The sequence below is a fragment of the Athene cunicularia genome (assembly GCF_003259725.1).
Source record: "Athene cunicularia isolate RWA chromosome 3 unlocalized genomic scaffold, athCun1 chr3_part1, whole genome shotgun sequence".
NCBI lineage: Eukaryota > Metazoa > Chordata > Aves > Strigiformes > Strigidae > Athene > Athene cunicularia.
This window is the reverse complement of record NW_020799097.1, coordinates 84657570-84676911: the sequence shown is the minus strand read 5'-3', so window position 1 is coordinate 84676911 and position 19342 is coordinate 84657570. Positions and strand designations below refer to the sequence as shown.

General features: G+C 37.4%; 1 protein-coding gene across 14 annotated transcripts in view; it reads left to right on the top strand.

Moving 5' to 3' along the window:
• RGS7 (regulator of G protein signaling 7) overlaps window positions 1-19342 on the top strand; it is a 258562-nt gene that overhangs the window by 173025 nt on the left and 66195 nt on the right. For all 14 annotated transcript variants that reach the window (XR_003397989.1, XR_003397987.1, XR_003397988.1 and 11 more), the window contains exon 5: window positions 9628-9679. Coding sequence is in view for 9 of the 14 variants with exons in the window: in XM_026844729.1 (XP_026700530.1) it covers window positions 9628-9679 (52 nt within the window). In the remaining 5 variants the exon portion in view is untranslated. The remainder of the gene's footprint in view (window positions 1-9627; window positions 9680-19342) is intronic.

Here is a 19342-nt window from a genome sequence, read left to right as displayed (position 1 = left end):
AGACCAATCATAGTCTAAAACACTGTATCAGATTAACTGCTGTACAACACTTTAATTGATATTTTGGCTTGAGTTCTATAGACCCACATAAGGAAAAAGAAAGGTTCATAATATTTGGTCTAAACCAAATCTTAGAGTGAATATAGTTAAGTATGTACAGCACAGCCTGTCAAGAAAGAGAATGATTATTGCATACATGCATACAGTATTATGATATTTTCATATGTAGATCCTGTGGGTCATACAGTGCAAAAACCCTGTCCTTTAGCAGGAAGTAAGTTGCATGTGTATATGGGTAATACAAAGACCAATCGTTCCAAGCCTCCTCCCCTCGATCCACAGTTACCTTTGATCCTGGAGAGAGGATTTGAAGGAAAAGGTTTCCTTCTCATTGTGCTTCATCCTCCTCAGTATTCAGTATAAAGAAGTGAGGGATGGCACATGGGTGAAGGGGCTTGCTTGCTGAGGGCAAGGCACTGATGTGGTTATGAGGTAAGTGAAAAGTGGAAAGAAATCATGGAGTGGTTGAGGCTCTAGTTCTTGGCTTGTCTCTACATAAGCAGCAGCCAGAAGGACAAAATATCTGAGTACTTCATTTTGCAGAGAATAGGACTGATTTATAGGAGTGCTGGTCATTGAATTCTGCACAGCTGCTGGCCTGCTTCTATCTCAAACATGGGAAATGAGCATCTCTGCTAGCATGATAATTCGACTGAAGGAAAGTATAGGTTACAATTAGCTGCGCTGTGATCAACTGAGAGTACTGCAGCTACCCTGCCATGGGCTTTCCCCAGAGAGGTGTACAGGTTACATGTTTGGACATGTGCCAGTCTAACCCTTTGGTGAGGGTTAGATTGTAAAATTACACCAGCTGATTTATGTAAGTTAAGGATTTGGCACCTATTTGACACATGCGTATGAAATAAGATCATTTCCTCAAGTGTCGCTCAGTATATATCTGCAGTACTTTCATTTGCTACTCTGTGGTACCGTTTGCATCACTGTTCCTATGCTAACAATATTAAAACAATGCAATTTTAGATGTTAATGTATAACATGAGAAAAAATTCATAGTGGTGTAATAGTGTTAACTGGAGTTGTAACAGCAAAAGTTGTGTCATTACAATTCCCCACCAAAATAAGGCTAATATAAAATCTGTTACTGAAGCTGTTAAATAGGAAGGTGAAGACAACATACTCAATGGGGAGGAAAGTTTGACTGCAATTGTGTGAATTTTGCGCTAGAATAGTTGTTCAGGTGCTTTGGAAATAGGACCAAATAGGACCCCCTGAGTATTGGACAGGATTCACAAATTTCTGGATATTTTAATAGAAAGAGAAAAAACATGCACCTGCCAGCACTGAAAAGTTCAGAAGCTATCCCTGCAGAGAAATCTCTGTCTGCAATACAAAGACCTGACCTACAAAAAACAGACTAGCTACAATAATGTTTTCCATGGACTTCATCTTTTGTTCTCCAAAGGGTGATGCATTCCCTCCTGACAGTAAAATTACTTCCAGTTTGTTTTAAAAAAACCTTCTGTTGTGTAGAAATAACTGAAAGCAATGGAGATTGTGCTTCATTTGTGAAAATGCCCTTTTACAGTCAAAATTATACTTTTTCAGTTATTACTCTTGCCATTAGGAGGGCTGTAAAATTGTAGTTATATCTGCTATTTTAAATAATGTGGCCTTAGATATAATAATAAAAAAAATATTCAGGATCATTCTTTGACCTACTCAGGTGCAATTAAATTAGTTTCTGTGATAGCCATTTAATTCAAAGGGGATGGATCTAAATATTTATTGCCTTACTTGGAGAGGAAATTTCTTATTAGTCTCAACAAGACAAACCAGAAAATTCAGGGATAGTAGTACTTTTTGACCCATCTGGAACAGCTGCATTGCCTTTTCCTGGTAATTTAAACCTGGGACCAAAGAAGGAGCTGAATATCTGCTAACCACCCCCCTCTACCTGACAGCAAATAGGTATGAGGGGCCTAAATAAGAAAAGCAAGGTGCACCTTAGAAAGGAGATCTTCCTGGGGCCAGGAATTACTCACTGGGACTTTTAATCTGTGTCCACATAAGTGTTAATATGTCCATCCTGGTGAGGAATGCCTGACTCGCCCTCTCAGCTGTTAAACTTCTAAAATAGTCTTTCAGCAAAAGCTATGTTGATTTCTTCTACAAGTTGCACACGCATGCTAAGGGCTTAATGTTCATGGTGAATAAAGTTTCTTAATATCTTTTATCTTTAAACAGACTCCTAGGATACCAGAGGCTAGTGATAATCACCCCCCCTTTTTTTGATGAGATTAATTTATGATCTAATGTAAATTAATTTTCAGACACGAAATTTAGGTTCTGCTGTTGTTTTGTCATTTTTAAGATGGAAGGCATAAATAGCTGAGAAAAAGCGTGAAAATGGGCATAGTTTCTTGTGAAAACATGAGTCTGGTGAAGATAGCAGCAAAACTCATGAGAACAGTTACTTGTAAAAGCATGAGTGGTGAAGACAGCAGTAAAACTCATGGATTTTGGCAAGATGAAGATTTCACCTGCGATGTCTTCTGTGCTACCACTGGGAACACTTTCTTGACAAACACATTTAACATCTCTGGCCTTGTTTTCCCATGTCTAAATTGGGGATAAAATGTATATAGCAATCATTGTAAGGATCTTGGAATGTCTTTGCTGCAAAATAGTGTAGAGCATGAAGTGCTGTGGAGCCTCATGTCTCAGGTGGAATTGCATTGCTTCCCGCATCTCTTTGAGTCAGTCCTGCTTGAGCAGCTAGCTCTTGGCTCAGCCCTGGGCCAGCCTCTGGCTATACGGATGCTGTGGCTGAACATCACAGCTCTCCAGCCACTCTTCACACCTTGCTGGATCATCTACCATGCCTTGAGGGAAGGATTTTATGGGAAGCCAGATTTTAGAAATAAAAAAGAAGCAGGTTATCTCATCCAGCATTTGGCAAATTTTCGTTGGCAATTGCACATTCAAGGACTAATTCATTGTCTGTTCGGATCAGGCTCAGAATATACAGGTTCTGTTTAGGTTTCAAAGAGGGTAAAATAATTGCAAATCCATGTGTCTTTCTGACTGCCCTATCAGTGCCCTTTTTTCTTTTTTAAGTCTCTATTCAGACACACTTTCCCTCCTGCTGCTTTCTGTGCTCATTCCCTTTCCAGGTTAGAAAAGAGGAGTCACAAAGCCAAAATCTTTATTGTTTCCAACTTTCTCAACCTCTTTTTTTGATAGTTCTGAACTAACTGTGGAGCACTACTTGCTGGTATCCTTCATCTATGGGCTTTACAGTGCTAGACTACCAATCTTACCCTTTTCCTTTACCAGGAGATCATTTGATTCAGGTGCAGTGAATGTAAAACTGAGTATCTGTGAATTCTGCCATCCATCAGGCAAAGCATTTCAGATTTTGTATAACTATTTTTTAGCAAAGTCTCGTTTTCTGCTGTTTATAAAGATTCCCTGGTGCCTGTGAGAATAACAACAGTAATATGCAAAGGAAGGTTTATGCATGATTTGAATATTCCTCCCCCATCCCAGTAATTAGATTTTAAAAGATTTCATGCAGTGGAGCAGCTTCAGAAACAACAATTCTTTTCTTATTACTATCAACAAGGGGTAGCTGAAAGATGCTTAATGATTTCTGTCCTCAGTAATACATAGTTTAATGTATAGAAGTTAATCATGCTTTAAAAAAGCTGATGGGCAACACTGATTTTTACAAGTGGATGTTTCATTAGCTCAGATATTGTTATTATTGATCAATTTTATGGTAGGGCCAAAGCATATCTATTTGTTTTATCACAGAATTGCTCATGATGCATAGCAGCCACTGCTGCCAGTTTGTTTATTGTGGAATATGTGCTATATTAGAGGATTTTGTTTCATATGACTTTATTAACAGGAGGATTATGGATTTCTGTGGTTATGTTTACCTAATGATATTAACCTATAATGCTAGAGAACCAGTATGCATTTGTGTGTGCAAAACCAGTTTTCTGTCAATGGTATAAAGATTCATTTTAACAGCCTGTTTTGTTCTGAATGCTTAAATGACTCTACAATCACATGCACTAGGTCAGCCTAATTTCTCTAGCTGCTGACTTGTACTGACTGCTTATTCAAATTACAGATACAATTAAACAAAGTGCCTGGAAAGTGTACTGATAAAAACTGGCAGCATTATTTCTGCCTAGGCTGATAAACATTACTTGACTTTCCCCAAACTGTTCTACCACCCACCTTCCTTCCGACTATAAGTGGGATGTCATGGCAAAATGACAAATGTTCCCTGTTTAATACTTGTTCATGATGAACTGCTTCACATTTCCTTCTGAGGAAAAGTAAAATTCTTAAATATAATTCCTTCAGGTTTTCTAGATGTCACAAAACCCCCTTGATATTTCATAATCTTTTCTTTCAAAATGGTACTGTTGAGGTACAACATGTTATACCCCAGCCGTAACTCTCCTGGGGAAAATATTCACTTATGTAGGGTTTCTAGATCACGAAACAAGACACATAGATTGTATAACTGTGCTATAGAAATGTGTGAGATTGCAAGGGATGTTGTAATTCTTCTACAGTGTACTCAGTATATGTGAGTTGTTACAAATAGTTAAACCAAGCTTTCTTTGAATAGTCCAGGTACAGAGAAGGTCATTAATGTGGGCAGAGCCTCCTTGCATTGCTGTGGGAGATTTAGTAGATCAGATGAGAGCAGGCAGCTTTCTCCTTTGCAGACACCTCCTATTCTCATTCCTGATCTCATTCTGTGAGACCAGGATTGTTCTTATCGGATTCTTCTTGCTTCCTAATCTTTCCTTATTGAACAAGGCAAATCTTCTTCCATCAGTCTTCGCGGAAAACCTCTCTAGCAAATTCTTCTACGGGATTATTATAAATCTGACTGTGAAATTGTGTAGAGACTTTTGAAACAGAAGTGGAAAGATGTATACTCAGCACATACATTAGAGTCACATGTTGTGATTAAATTTTGAGGTCTGTAACATCTAAGGGATAAAGTAAACTTCAGACTCCATTTGTAGGAAAATCAGGTTTTTGGAGTCAGACGTTCCAATGATTTCTGTCTGGGACCTTGTGCAAGCTCAGTGTTAACTTGCCTGATTGCAGAGGTTGGGACAATAAATCTCTGCACAGGCAGGAGCCGAGGAGGTGCCGGGGCTGAGAAGGACTGCAGCTGGCAGCAGTGGGGATGCACTCAGAGCGTGCCCCTGAAGAACGGAGACAGGCAGGGGGCTGCTGATGCCCTTGTGGGCCAGCCCGAACAGGGGACCTTGATACACATTTCCCAAAAATCTTAATGCATCATTCTAATAACTGAAATGTACTATGGTTGGAGCCTTGTGATAAGGTTTCTCCCTGGGTCTTTTCTCAGCCAGGAGTGAGGTCGCTTGTACCTGGTTTTAGGAGAATTTTCGTTGTCTCTGCACCCACCAATGCCATTCCTTCTTTGAAAGTGAATAATAGTTAGATGCTCTTTGAATACAACTTTACCAGCAGTTGTAGCTTCTTTTGAGTACATATCTTAAGGTGATACCATAAATCTTTACTTGATGGTAAGACAGTAATGTAGGACTTTGCCTTGGTCAGAATACATAGCATCTACTGTTTATTTCTCATCTAGTAAGGGCTTTACACTGTCAATGACCTAAAATATTTCTGAAAAATCCAAATTTTAATAGCCTTTAGCTGTTAAGGATTCAGAAATGGATAGTATATTACTATATATAGTATACTGATCTAGATATTACATCGAGAAAGATTAGAATACAGAGAATTTTATCTTTTCCCCTTTTCTGAAAAAGGTAGATCTTCCCCTTGCTGTAGTCTTCTGAGGCTTCTCTGCCTTATGTGATTTTATTTTTTTTAGATAACTGCCCATGTTTCAAAGGTTACTTGAATGAATATTTTTCCATGTATAACTTGTCCATTAGGTAACTTTCACCCACTTAAACATCATGCAGATAATCCAATACTTTTGATAACTCTTGCCAGTTAGATACTAGATACTATAGACTTGGAGAGAGAGGTGTAAAAGAAATACCAGAGCAAAAATTTAATCCTAATATTTAAATGTGCAAATAACTCACAGTGCTGAGGAAGCAGGAGTCATTCCTTAGTTTGGTGAAGCTTTTTTGGTTTCTACAAATAGTTTACCCAAATCAAAACACAATAATTCCTTAAGTGTTCTGTGCTGACTTTCGTCAGGCCTCTAACCTGAACTGTCTGACTTCATATAAATATTTCTCTTCCTTTTTTTTTTTTTTTTTTTTCCCCCCTGTAATTTGCCCTGTAGTCTTATCGTCTTATCTTCATGTCAAAGTTAGTTTTGGTGCGGCATGTTCGTAGAGGTGATTGCAGGCAGACTTGAACTTTGCTCCCAGTTTGAGCCAGCTGGCCAGAGGCCAGCTCCGACGTAGTGGTAGTGCTTGAGCTGGTGAGCTATACTTCTGAGCAGGTCATGTTCAATGCATCCAAGCACCACACAGGCACGGTCACTCACGGCTTGCAGTTCAGAAACAGCTTGTGCCTGTCCAGATCAGAGCATCAACAAGGAGAGCTCACACCTGTGTGTCATTCCCTGAGCAGAAAGACCTTTATCTGACCAGAGTCTTCCTCCTTCTGGAGACTCAAACTAGGAAGGCATTTAATAGTCTTCTGTACTTACCTGCACTGTTATTTGAACCCCTTTCTCATAGTGGAATGTTTGCTTTTTGGGTTTCTTTTGGGTTTACCTTATAACACATTATTGAAAGCTTTTATTATGATTTATTGTGTGCTTGGCTAATTAAAACTCATGCTCTGTTTTAACTTTTCTACTTTTATCTCCAGAGGCATGATGGTGCAGGGAAGGCTTAGACTCATCCTTAGTAACATATGCATTAATTTTTGCTTTTTCCATGATCTCTTTTTAATTTTTAGCTGACTGGAGATTGCCAGTGTGGTTGCACTGGCCTGTCACTGTACTTTCTAAAGGTACTTGGATATTTAGTAAGGTCTCTTTCAGTAGCTGCCATTACTTTCCTAGAGACCGCCTGTGCCTGCTTTCTGAGCCTGCTGGCCCTCATGCTGCTGTGCTCATCTTTGCAGAATACCAGTCTCATCCTGCAGTTGTCTTCCTTCGAAGTACCACACACCAGCAAAGTCTTGCTCAGGTATTCTCCAATGGAACAAAATCTATTTTATCCTGTCCCTTGAAAGTTTTGTTCAACTTTGGAAAGGAAAAGGCGTCCTCGGTCATTTTCACACTTCTGAGCATTGGTCTGAACTGAGACCCTCTGTTAGAAGCAGGTCCTGCCATTGGGACACACCTTTTCGTCCTTCAGAAAAGCCTTGGCCACCTCTGCCTCCTAGTGAGCTAAAGTGACATTTCACAGCATTGAAGATCCTACCCCCTTTTCCATAGTCTCTTTAGTGCCCACTCTCCTCCACCACCCCTGTGCAAGATCCAATAAAAATTTAACGTGTGATTTTAACTAAATACTGAGAACAGTAATATCAGATTTATCCTTCAGTGATATAATCTCTTCAAGAGCCTCTCAGAACTATTTCTGGATCTATTCTTGCTGGCTGAGGGTAGCTTTTCATTTATGTATGAAACAACAGGGTCCTTCTCTTACATCATAAACATATGGTCACGAATATATAGTATTTCCTCATAGCCTGATGTGAAAAGAATGCCAAAAACAATTCTGAGATTTGCTGAAAATCAGAAGACAGAAATTATTTTTTAATCTCAGTCAGAATGGGAGTATATGTAATTTGTCAAGAGAAAGCCTAAGTATGTATGAGGAGTTTTAAAATGGAATTTGCAGCAAGTATACCCACAATTGGAAGAATCTTTGTCTCTACTTCTGAAAGGGGTCTTCCCCTGTACCATTCTCCAGCTATCGCCCCCCATAACTGCTACTTCCCCTTAAATAACATTTGAGCCCCAGACAGTTTCAGCTCAGGATCTGCTTAAGCATGTATGGTTTCAATGTATTTAGTAACCCTCACTGCATCCATTTTCCAGGACCTCAGCTGGAATCTGTAAACAGAGGTTAAAGCTACTGTTAGCAAGAAAATAGTAAAATGGTGTAGTTGTGCTTTTCTTCTTAGGCCTCTCCCAAGACACACTTCATGCCTCTAAGGAGGGACTATTCTCTCCGAATTTGAAACCTGTATGTTTAAATGGTGGTTACTTTATGCTTTATATGATTGACATTGTTGAATTACTTTTATAGCTTCTTACTTCTCCAGGATTTGCTGGGTGCTGATATTCATTGTTTAGAGGTTTCTCTTCTTTCCATTTGTCCTTATATTGGTCACTTTGATTTCAGTGGCACCGTGAAGGAATAGTTGATAGGATAATGACTTACTGCAGCTCCATTACAGAGCACGGAACAGTCTCCAAGAAACACATCTCAGCCTTTGAAGTTAGCTTGTGATAGTTTCTTTTTACCCTTTAACTCATTGCTGTTGCTTGATAAATATCAAGTTCTAAGTTGCTCCTATTAAAGCTGATGGGTCATTGTTACAACAAGAGATCTGTCACAATATATATATTTAACCTGACAATCAGTGTGAATGTGTCACCCTTCAACCCTGTTGGTTACCAGATTAAAACAGTTTTGAGGGAAGTAGGCAGCAGGAGAGGTTTCCATTTTTTTGCAGCTGGGAGATCTTTGAGAAAAAATAATAATAAACAGAGAGTAAAGCAAAAGTTTTTCCTAAGGAAGCATCTGTGTTTTGAAATATGACTCAGGCCAGTCCATGTATTTAATGAGATTAATTCAACTGCTCAAATAAAATATAATTCTCTGTATGTGTGTAATATGTATATATATGAATGTGTTATATATAAAATACTATAATCCTTTACATTTTAACAAAAACTTACCATTTAAAAACTTAAGTTATTTGTATGAAAAATGCCTAAATGGTCTTTTATTCTTTGGTAGAAGTGAATTATTTTAACAATATGTTTAGCACAGTTTTAATAAGCATAGTATTGAACTAGCTATTGATACTTTTACTGGCTTTCCATTAAAAAAATCACATTTTAAATCACAAGTAGTAAAGATGTAGAAAAATGACATCAAAAAATGACAAGAACTTTGATAACTTTGTGAAAACAGGTTGTATTTAGTGGCATTTTTAAACAAATAACTTCTAGGAAAGAGTATTGAATATTAATATATACTAATGAAAACTTTCCAAAATCAAGAACTGAATGTACCCCAAAGTATCTTCTGTTTTTTCACCTTCTAAAACTGATTCTTCAGGACATGTGAGAGGTATGTTGCTAGGGGAGATGAAAAAGACAACCTCACTACCTAACCTTGTGGTTTTTGTTCCCTTAAGAATAAAAAGAACGCTTTGTTCTTTTTCAATGCCATTCTGACACTAGTGCAATAAACAAGCACACAAATGTAATTTTCTGTTTTGATGCCTATTTCAAAATTGTAAAGTTAACAATATAATAGCTCTACCAAGAATGTAAATCGACTCTGGAAACCAATATCAATCCAAGGGATGTATAATGCTTGCATTGTCTAACTTGAGTTCCCTGCTTTTTTGTTTTGTCTATAGACACCCTATTTTTGGCCATCAAATTGTTGGGAGCCGGAAAACACAGACTATGGTCAGTGTAGAAATCTTTCCTATTTCTTTCCAGAATTATGTATTGTATGATCAAACACATCATTACGGTCTGCCTTGTTTAATCATCCCACTGTTAAAAACATAATTATATGTCATATAATTCCTGTGCAAGAATTGCTGATATTGAAATGAATGTGTTGGTACCTCTTTCAAAGTTTTATAAAAGTTTATTAAAGTCATCTGATCTGAGGGAAAAAAAAAAAAAAAAAGCCTCAAAATTATTCAAAAGCTACCTTGCCATTTGCATCTTCTGTTTGCTCCAAGAAGTGTAATTGTTTACAGTGAACAAAGTCTCAGTGAAGCAGAGGAGCCTTTATTAATGGTTGTGCAATAGTTATTCTCAGATTCAGACCCAAAGATGTGCCTAGTTTAGATCTCTTATTTCTGATATGCACCTTTGGAAAAGTATTTATTATGGAAAATAATATAGTTCTAATATGAACTATATTGGAAAATACCTTGTTTCTTTGCCTGTTTCTTGAGTTTTTATTAATAAATTACATATTGTAAGTACTGAGGTGTACTTAGACAGGAAAATCTGAAGATAATAGGTAGTAAAGTATTACAAAAACCTCGTAAAATTTATAATCAAGATTAGATGCCTCTGTACACCGAGTAGTATGCTAATTTTTAAAGAAAGTGGATTATCTATAATCAGTCTCTTGTTTATTATAATCCAGACTGTAAGTACTCAGCTCATCTGAAGACCAGGTCACTTATGTAGGTAACTAAGCGTGTACATTATAGCTTACCTTTTTAAAAACTCAGACTTTGCAAGTCTCTATTTACAGCTTTTCAGAAATTTAGATGTGTGTTCACTTGTAATATGGATTCAATCTCAGTTCTTCAGAGCTGAAGACCACAGGGATGGATGGTTCCAATAGATGCTTCCTTCCTTTGCAGCAGACACAGTTTAGTTTCAAATATTTGCTAAATAAAACAATTTCAAGCTGAGATGCTCAGCACACCTGAGTGCCTTCAAGGCAGACTTTGAAAATGGTGAAGGAGAAAAACGTCCATCTTTAAAATTCTGAGATCTGAAAATGTTCAGCAAAAATTTATCAAAAGCTACAGAGGAGGAATAATTCATACCACACCTGAGTGATTAGCTACTCCATATGAGGAAATTAGTTGCTGAAGGAGAAGTGCTTGATTTACCACCTATTACCATGTTTTTCCCCTTCCGTGAAAATGTTATTTGCTTTTCTCAGAGGGACACTTCAGTATAGTCTCCTAATATGTTAAAGATCAGAAAGTAATTTACTGTGGTCTTAAGAGACACTGAGTTGTTCAGCTGTAATGTGTATTACATTACCGGGGGGGGCTTAATAAATAAATATATACTCAACAGGTCTGAACTTGAGATCCGGCTGAGAAGGTCTCCATTAACATCCTTTAATCTAAAATAGGAGACACTAACTTTCTAGTAACAGATGACCACTGGATCAGGCAATGAATTACATACCTTAGTTAGTAAATAGAAATCTTACATAATCTGTCCAGTTTTTGCATGCCAGAAATACAAAATTAAATTTGGGATTGCTTTCTTCATCAGGCAGGGAGGTGCCTTCATTGAAAAGTAAATGTGCTTGTTTGAGAGCTTTTGAGATTATAAAACCTGTGAAATATGTTCCAGTTGGTGAATTTAAGCTCTTCTGTTGCACGGGGGTGACGGAAGGGAAAGCCCCAACACTGCCATCTCATTGCTCCTTCCAAATCATGAGCAGAAGGTGCAAGCCTCCTGGAAACCCACTGGCAGCTCCCCCATGCAACAGGATCAGAACATTGCGCTAGATCTAGCTAAGGTGACTGTGTGTTGCCAGAATTGTCTAATGCTAGAGCATTCACAGGAAAATAAATTTTTAAGACAATTTTTCAATAGTGTTCTTACTAGGTTAGCATCTTCCCAGTCCCAGGAATTAGTATTTGCCTTGTGGCCTGAGGATTTTTTTCTGATACCTTTCCATGAATATAAAGAGAGAGCAGATAAGGGGAGAACTGAATACAACTGCTTTCAGAAAGGATTAGATAACTGTTGTAAACAATGGTCATCAGAGGAATATGGAAGAATCAAACAAACAATATTCAAGAATCCAAAATAAATCTTAAATAGGATTGAAACAATTTGAGGATATTAAAGAATAAATTCCACCTCAAATGCAATCCAAAGAGGTTCTGCAGTTTTTCACAGCAATTCTCTTCCTTCCTAGAAAAGATAATAAATAGAATTTATGTTATTACAGATATGCAGATGCATTTCGTACCTGTCATGTATTACGGTGCTGTGCAGTGCTTCCCTTTGCATGAACTTGTCCTGAACAAGCTTGAAACTGCACCTTCTAACACTGTGGCAGGCATTAGGAGTCTCTCAAGGCCGGCAAGAAGCAGGCTTTCCCTTTAATCTTTATCAAAGTTATTAACAAAGCAAATCGCTTTCTTCATCATTGACCTAATTGTTCGAGTCTTCGAAAACACACTGAATTTTTATTTTAGTTTAAAAATTACTCCCAACCATTTACTCTTCCTCACCCATATCTGGGCTACTGTTCAGAATGTAGCATACTGCCAGGAAAATAATTAATCTTAAACTAGAAATTAAATGAGATTGAGATACTGCATGTGTTCATTTATTACCAGAGCTAGCTCAGGAACAAATAATCTTTACATCTTATTATAATATGTGAATATATTCTCTAAAATGTATTTTTTTTTTCCAAATGAGCTTGTGATATCAAATATTTTCATTTTAAAAAGATTTATCTGAAGAAAATGTGGAGAAAAGAGACATTAAAACAAAATCTTCCAAAATGTCAAGTTGCAGACCTATTCTCATAATAAAACTATAGTACAGTGCTATGTCTTGGTGGCAAAAATAGGGCTTGGATCAATTTATTGTATGCCAGCGTGGAATCATGTAGCCTTTCGATTTGATTGTAACTATCAAAATATTAACCATCTAATCATTCTGAGGTTACTAAGCAATCATTAATTTTCACAAAGTGCTGAAAATCTCCCTCACTTTTTCGTCTCAAGAGAGATGCCTCAAATTGCAAATAATTTCTAAAAAGGCAGTTTCTTTGATTTCATCTGTTGAAGATAACAGTTTTAATGCTGTATGTCTTGGAGTCCACCCATTCAGAACATGTTGTTCTGTGTAGAATCCCATTGCTTTCAGTGGGTTTTTATTAATGAAGTGTGCACATTAATAAATATTTTTTTTTTTTAAGGCCAGTGTAGTTCAAATCACTTTGCATTTCCTGTGAGTTAAGTCACGTTCCTGAATTATGATTTAGTTTTGTGACAAATAGAATTGGATCTCAGTTCAGAAAACTGATTCCAGAAATGAATGCAACTAACGGATAAGCATGCAACCTACCTGTAATCATCTTCTCTTTTCTTACAGATGTAACTGACAGAATTTTTTTCTGGCAGATTAAAAACAGTTCATGTCATTAAGAATTAATTAAATATGGAGACTTGTTAAGTCCATTCCATCTCAGAAAGGGGAAATGTACTGCCACATATGGCATTGTTACTTCATATGCATTTGGCCTCTGTTCTCATGGGACTTGTCAGGTTGTCTTGGAAGTTTAATGTCTCATTGCTGTTGCAAATTTGAAGAATTCAGTTCCTTACTGTTCTCTTTTTTGAGATAAGGAATACAAAATGTTAGGGAACAATTCCATTCACAACAAATTAGCAATTATTTTTGTGTTTGATAAACTCAAGACTAACCCTAAGCAAACAAATGAACGTCATGAACATAGTCATGACAATACTTGCAGTTTGTAAGAATTTCAGATGTATAAGATACGAAGAAAAATTAATAACTTTTAATCATTTTCTGTAGTGCACTTTTGTTGATGGTTAGACTCAAAAGTGTCTGAGACACACAAGCATTTTCTTAAAGTTAAATGCATATTAAAAATGTTCAAAGGAGAGACAGAATAAAATTTTGAAAGTGCCACAGTTACAGTGCCACAGGAGGTTTGGACTAATACTAGAACAGTCAACTGCATCTATATAGTTGCAAGAGGATGCTGTTTCAGCCTTATAATTTTATGTGTGTGCATTTCTCCCAAATGAATTAAAAATGAAGGAGGATTGCAGAATCTTGGTGGGTTATGGAGAACACAATAAATAACTGATAATGCAACATGAGTGTAAGAGCACATGACTGTGTGATCTGTAAATGATGCTAAATGAGATTTTTTTTCCTGTATATTTAAAGCAAATTCTTAAATTCTGCTTCTGTGAAAAAGGACAAGTTTTGAAAATGTACATATTTTCAGTAGCCTTCCAGGTAAAGTCATGTGCTGTAAATGGAAATCAGAGCAGTTGCAGAAAAAATAAAAATCTTAATTAATTGCTCCCTTTGAAAGTGTAAGCTCCCTGTCTGGATAATGCTGCCTGTAAACTTCAGTGGCAGTTCTATAGATATTCATGATTCTGTTATCCAGTCTGAGTTACAGTAAAATATGGAAATCATCTGCTTTTCCTATGTGAAAGTTGTTGTCTCACAGCTGATGTTCTTGAGCATTTTTATGAAAATAAATTCTGTCCTTTTAAAAATTTTCTTGATAATCAGCTAACAAGTCAGTCCATACAGGTTTTTCTTCCTAATGATACCTTCTTATCACTTAAGATAAAGTCATGAAAGACCTCTCTGTGTTCAGCCTCTGCTGCTCCATTCTGAACATGAGGTATCATACCTGGTTTATCTGTCTCTCCTCTGCCAAACTTGCAGTCATGCTAGAGTACATGGTGCACAAAACGTAATTGCAATCCTGTATCATGTTTTTCCCACGTTGAACATTTTCATGTAATTTTTCTCTTTAGAGTTTGTTGCCTACTTATTTTATATGACTAGCTTTAGATCCATCTATGCAAGGTTGATTAGTTCAGGAATTTTCTCTCATTTGTCTTGCTGTACCCTTTTCCTTGGAGTAGCTGGCTAGAAGGAGAACTGTACAGAGGGTGCATTATATACTTTCTTTGCCCAAATGCTCAGGCAGAATTCCCTTGGCAACAGTGTATTAGTCAGTGATTTGTGTATGAGAAATATTAAGCCCATACCTGAACTTTGTTGGAAAACTGCATGTTCTCAGCATCTCTGGAAATCAATCCATAAATAAAAGTCAGTAAATTGGGCCAAAACTGGTAGCAGAATAGCATTTTCTTTGAGATAAATTGTTAGATCTGAATAAAAGTTTTTTTAAAATACATGCCATGAGAATGAGGAGGAATTTACTTAGGTAGCATAGTTTCTAAATAGCTCTGCAGTTCTATAACCTTGAATCTTGATGCCCAGTTTCCATTTTTTCAACAACTAGTGTCAGTCAGAGCACGTCTGCAATGACTCTTGCAAGCAATCCTCTTAGGTCCTTAATAGAGATCCCTGCCTTAAGGACCTGTCTCAAAGTGTCTCAGAATTTGCTGGGTTTCTAGGTGTAGTAAGAAACAGACTCTTTCCACAAGACTCAAGTAATGTACTAAATTGTTCCTGTGTTGTGGTTCCTTAACTGAGTGACTTTGCTTTGACAAGCATATACATATATATAATATATTGACCAAGATCTTGGTGGCAGGACTAAGTGAAGAGTACAGTCTATCAAGGAGAATAGTCCCACAAGAAAATATGGCTGGGGCCAGTGTTTGCTATGCATAAAACTTAATATGGGCAGAACCGAATTACATGAGCTCTTGGAAAGAGACTTGCATTAGCAGAAAGATGGAGGGGGTGACCTACAACATCTTTTTCCACTTTGAATTCACATCCCTTTATCATTCTCTGCAAAGCTACATAACTCAATCATTAGGAGCTATCTCTGTCATATAAATGATAAAAAGAAAGTCCCACTTCAACAAGCATGTCATGAATTTTGTTCAGATCCGTGCTAATTCTGACATTGGCAAACCACCACAGTGAGGGCTCTGTAAGCAGGAGACATTTCCTGAAAATACTTTCCAGTCAGCTCACCACTTCAGAATGTTATAGTTACCTGAATTACACTTTCCATGAATGTTTAACTTATTTCCATAATATGTGAAACATGGAAAAATGTGTTTGTCCAATGCATTTTTGTGCACTTGTATGAAAAGGTAACTGACCCAAGGACATGTTTTCTGCTGCATTATTTTGAAAGCATTGCTTTAAAAACATTGTTAATCTGCATCTAGGTCCCCTAAAAATAGAGATAAAATTTCTTAATAAGTTCTGAGATTTGTAAACGTAACATAATTTTCAGTATTGCTTTCAAATTACTGTGTTGAGTAAACTAAACAGGTTTGTCTGTTTCATTATCAATATGGAAATTAAAGTTTTCAGGCTATGAAGGGCGCAGTGACAACAAATGCTTTTTTCTGTAGTCATGAACCGTCTTGCCACTGATAGGCCTTTCCCAGGTGGGTGCTGAGTAACTGCCTGCTTTGTCAGGTAACGGCCACCTTCTGACGCCATCCCTGTAGCTGATTTTTGCAGTTTAGAAGAAAATGCTCTCCATCTTCTGACATCCTCAGCCTTTCCTTGCATTGCACATGCCCTCGGTGCTTTCTATGTGAAATCAGTGTATTTGGAGTTGCATCTCCTCTTCTCAGAAGCTCTTTAGCAAGTGCATTTGAGTCCTCCTTAAATCTGAGAGCCTTGAGGAGGTATAAAGCCTTTTTTTTGTGTGCCAAAGCAGAGTATTAAGTTCTTGAATGTAAATTGAAAGCATTATGATAACATCAAGAAGCATGAAATAATTCAACAGATGCAATTTTAAATTAGATTTGACAAGAAGATATTCTTTATCTCATCCTACAGTTTACATAGCTTGGGTGACCTCTCTTCCATACTTCTTTTTGTCATCTTGCAGGACTTTCCCAGGCCAACATCATCTGGGGACTTTTGTGTGTTGAAGATGAATTTGCCTTTTTCTAATTCTTGAGCTCTCTAGCAGTTTGAAATTTGGTTTCTTTCTTGCCCTTGGTTTATGTAAGAAAGTCCTCTAGCCATCCCTATCTATATCAAATTGTATTCTTTAAATATTATAGAAATAGCATGAACAAAGAGTAAAAAGTAGAGAAAGGGAGGAATGTTTCAGAAGTCATGCTTCTGACCATTTGGCAATTTAGTGCACGTAAGCTATCATGGTATTAATTCTAACTTAATGTTGTTAGCATTTACTAAAGAGTTTCATTCTTTTATAGATATATGAGGCTGTTTGATGACACATTTGTCCACCTAAATGTTGTCATCTTTTTTTTAAGACTAAGTGAAACTCAATAGCTGTTGCAAAGAGAAAAAAAAAATATTTTTTAACTGAATAAAAGCAGAGGTAACCTAAAGATGGTATAAACAGCCCTAAAAATCCCCATGTTTAAATAAGATATGCGATTTCATTTTCTCTGTCTTGCAGTCACATTCTGTGCCAATTGTCCTGTAATTCTCCATCTGACTCAGGTACTTGCATGGAGGGAAAACTGTCTGCCTAGAGGGCACTTTGAAACCCTTAGACCTCGCAGTACCTTCTATTTTCTTTGCTCTTTAGATACTGACTAGGCATGTACACACTGACTCTGAAACCCGAATTTTGACTCACAGAGAGTATAAATTTAATCTGGCCTCAGTGAAGATAATGAGTGTTCACTGGAAGTTACACCTACCATCTGGGGCTGAATCAAGCTCTAACACCACTGGCACTGGGACAAATATGTAAAGAGTTTGTGTACATGGTGGTGGATGTGTAGGTAGCATTATCTGTGATCTTCAGAGATCCAGTTGTACGTCCACTGAATTTAGCTGAGGCTTTTTCTCTGCTGTGGTGAGAGGGAAGATTTAGCCCCCATTTAACAACAAGCTTAAATTCCCCATTTAACTTTTGGATGAAAGCTCTATTCTTTTTCAGTAAGTATGTGTAATATAACATGTAGTCAGTCCAGTTTCTTGATTCTAGAATGAAACCTGCCATTATCAAGATGATCTTACTTAAAGAAAAAAATCTATATAGGTTCCTTAGGAGCTTTGAAGTGAACAGTCAAGAATAGGAAACAAAGCTAATCATAAAAATGGGTTATTTTGGGTGTAATAGCTTAAAAACTTGCAAGAGGGAAAACCCAGACACCCTCTTCATGCAACTCTCACTAGAACACTTTGCAATCTCACTTTAAGCTCTCACATTGCCCACATTTTGTGAATGCCTGAACAGAATTTTCAAGTGAGTAGTCTGTATTTACTGCACAGCTACCAAAGTGTGTTTTAGAACTGGTTTGTGGTTCAAATGCCCGTTTAGAAACATCACTGACCATCTTTCATTATGAAATGTTGTGTATTAATATTGCTTTTAAAATTATTGGCAGATTTGTTTTCTCATGATAATCAGTCACTTCTAAAGCACAAGCTCTAATATCTAACATATAAATCACTTTAGTGGAGGCAATTATGTTGATTGCAAAATCCATCAGAATACACTGGCTCTAAAAATAAGAGTGTATGTGACAGTCCATATTTAGCAAATTGAGGTTATTAATCAGACCCTGTTCCTTGCATGTCATTCATCCATATATTGAGCATTTTTCAGCATCCTTGTCAGGGAGCGGCAAGAGCAGGTAGCTCTTCGAGGGAAGGTAAATGAGGGCTGAGGGTGGCACCAGTGCAGCTGGGAGCAATGTCCACATTGACAGGAAGCCAGGGCAGAGCTGGTCATTTACAGGCTGCTAAGAGGTGTAGCTACAACGTAGCTCAAACCAGAGCCAGAGGAAGTAGCTGATCTTAAGCACACACCTCCTGAGTGCAGGGGGCCTCAGTGGAGACCCTGGGTGGGCTTCTCAGGGCAACTACAGCTCCTTGGTGTACTGAGGGCCCTGACCAGGACCTTTATGAGGTAGATAAATAGAGAACTATATAGTGAAATAGAAGATCCTTTACTTGGAGACCCTTCCTGCAGATTGTACTTCTACATGAAGCTGTAAAAACAGTGACAGCTCATCATAGGATTAGAAAAGCAGACACTGTAATTCTCTGAAATGCTGAAGGCTCATGACTGCTTTGAGAGGCAAACTGACTGACATCCTTCCCAGATGTTCAAGGTCAGGCTACTGGACACATGCAATTACTTCACACATGTTTTGGTGCAAAAAAGGAGTGGTACGTGCAAAAGATGGGAGTATCTGCATTTCAGATCTCATTCCTCTAAAAGTCACAAGAACAAAACCTCTTTTCTCTGTGTCTTCAAGTGTTCTGGCTGAAAATGAGAGTGATTTTCACATTCTTCCAGCTTTCCAATGTGCTAGTGAATTTTATTACAGGCAAGCCAAAGAATATAATGAGAGTGTGAACTGGTGAACTCAAATTCCTGAGCTGCTGCCAGCTTCTAGTGTGACGACAAGTAGCTCTTAAATAGATTCTCAAACACAGACTTCTATTATAAAGATGCAATTGTTAGCACATAGGAATAGCAGTAAATTGAGTCAAAGAGTAGGAATGTCCTTCAGGACTATTTTCTTCTACACTAGTGGATATGTGGTATTCCCCAAATAACTAAATCTTTTTTGGGCATATTCTGCCTTATCTACACTGGCACATAGAAGCATTTCTGACATGAAGAATCCAAGCCACAGGTATTACAACCTTTAGGCTCCTGAAGGGGAGGGAATCTGGATG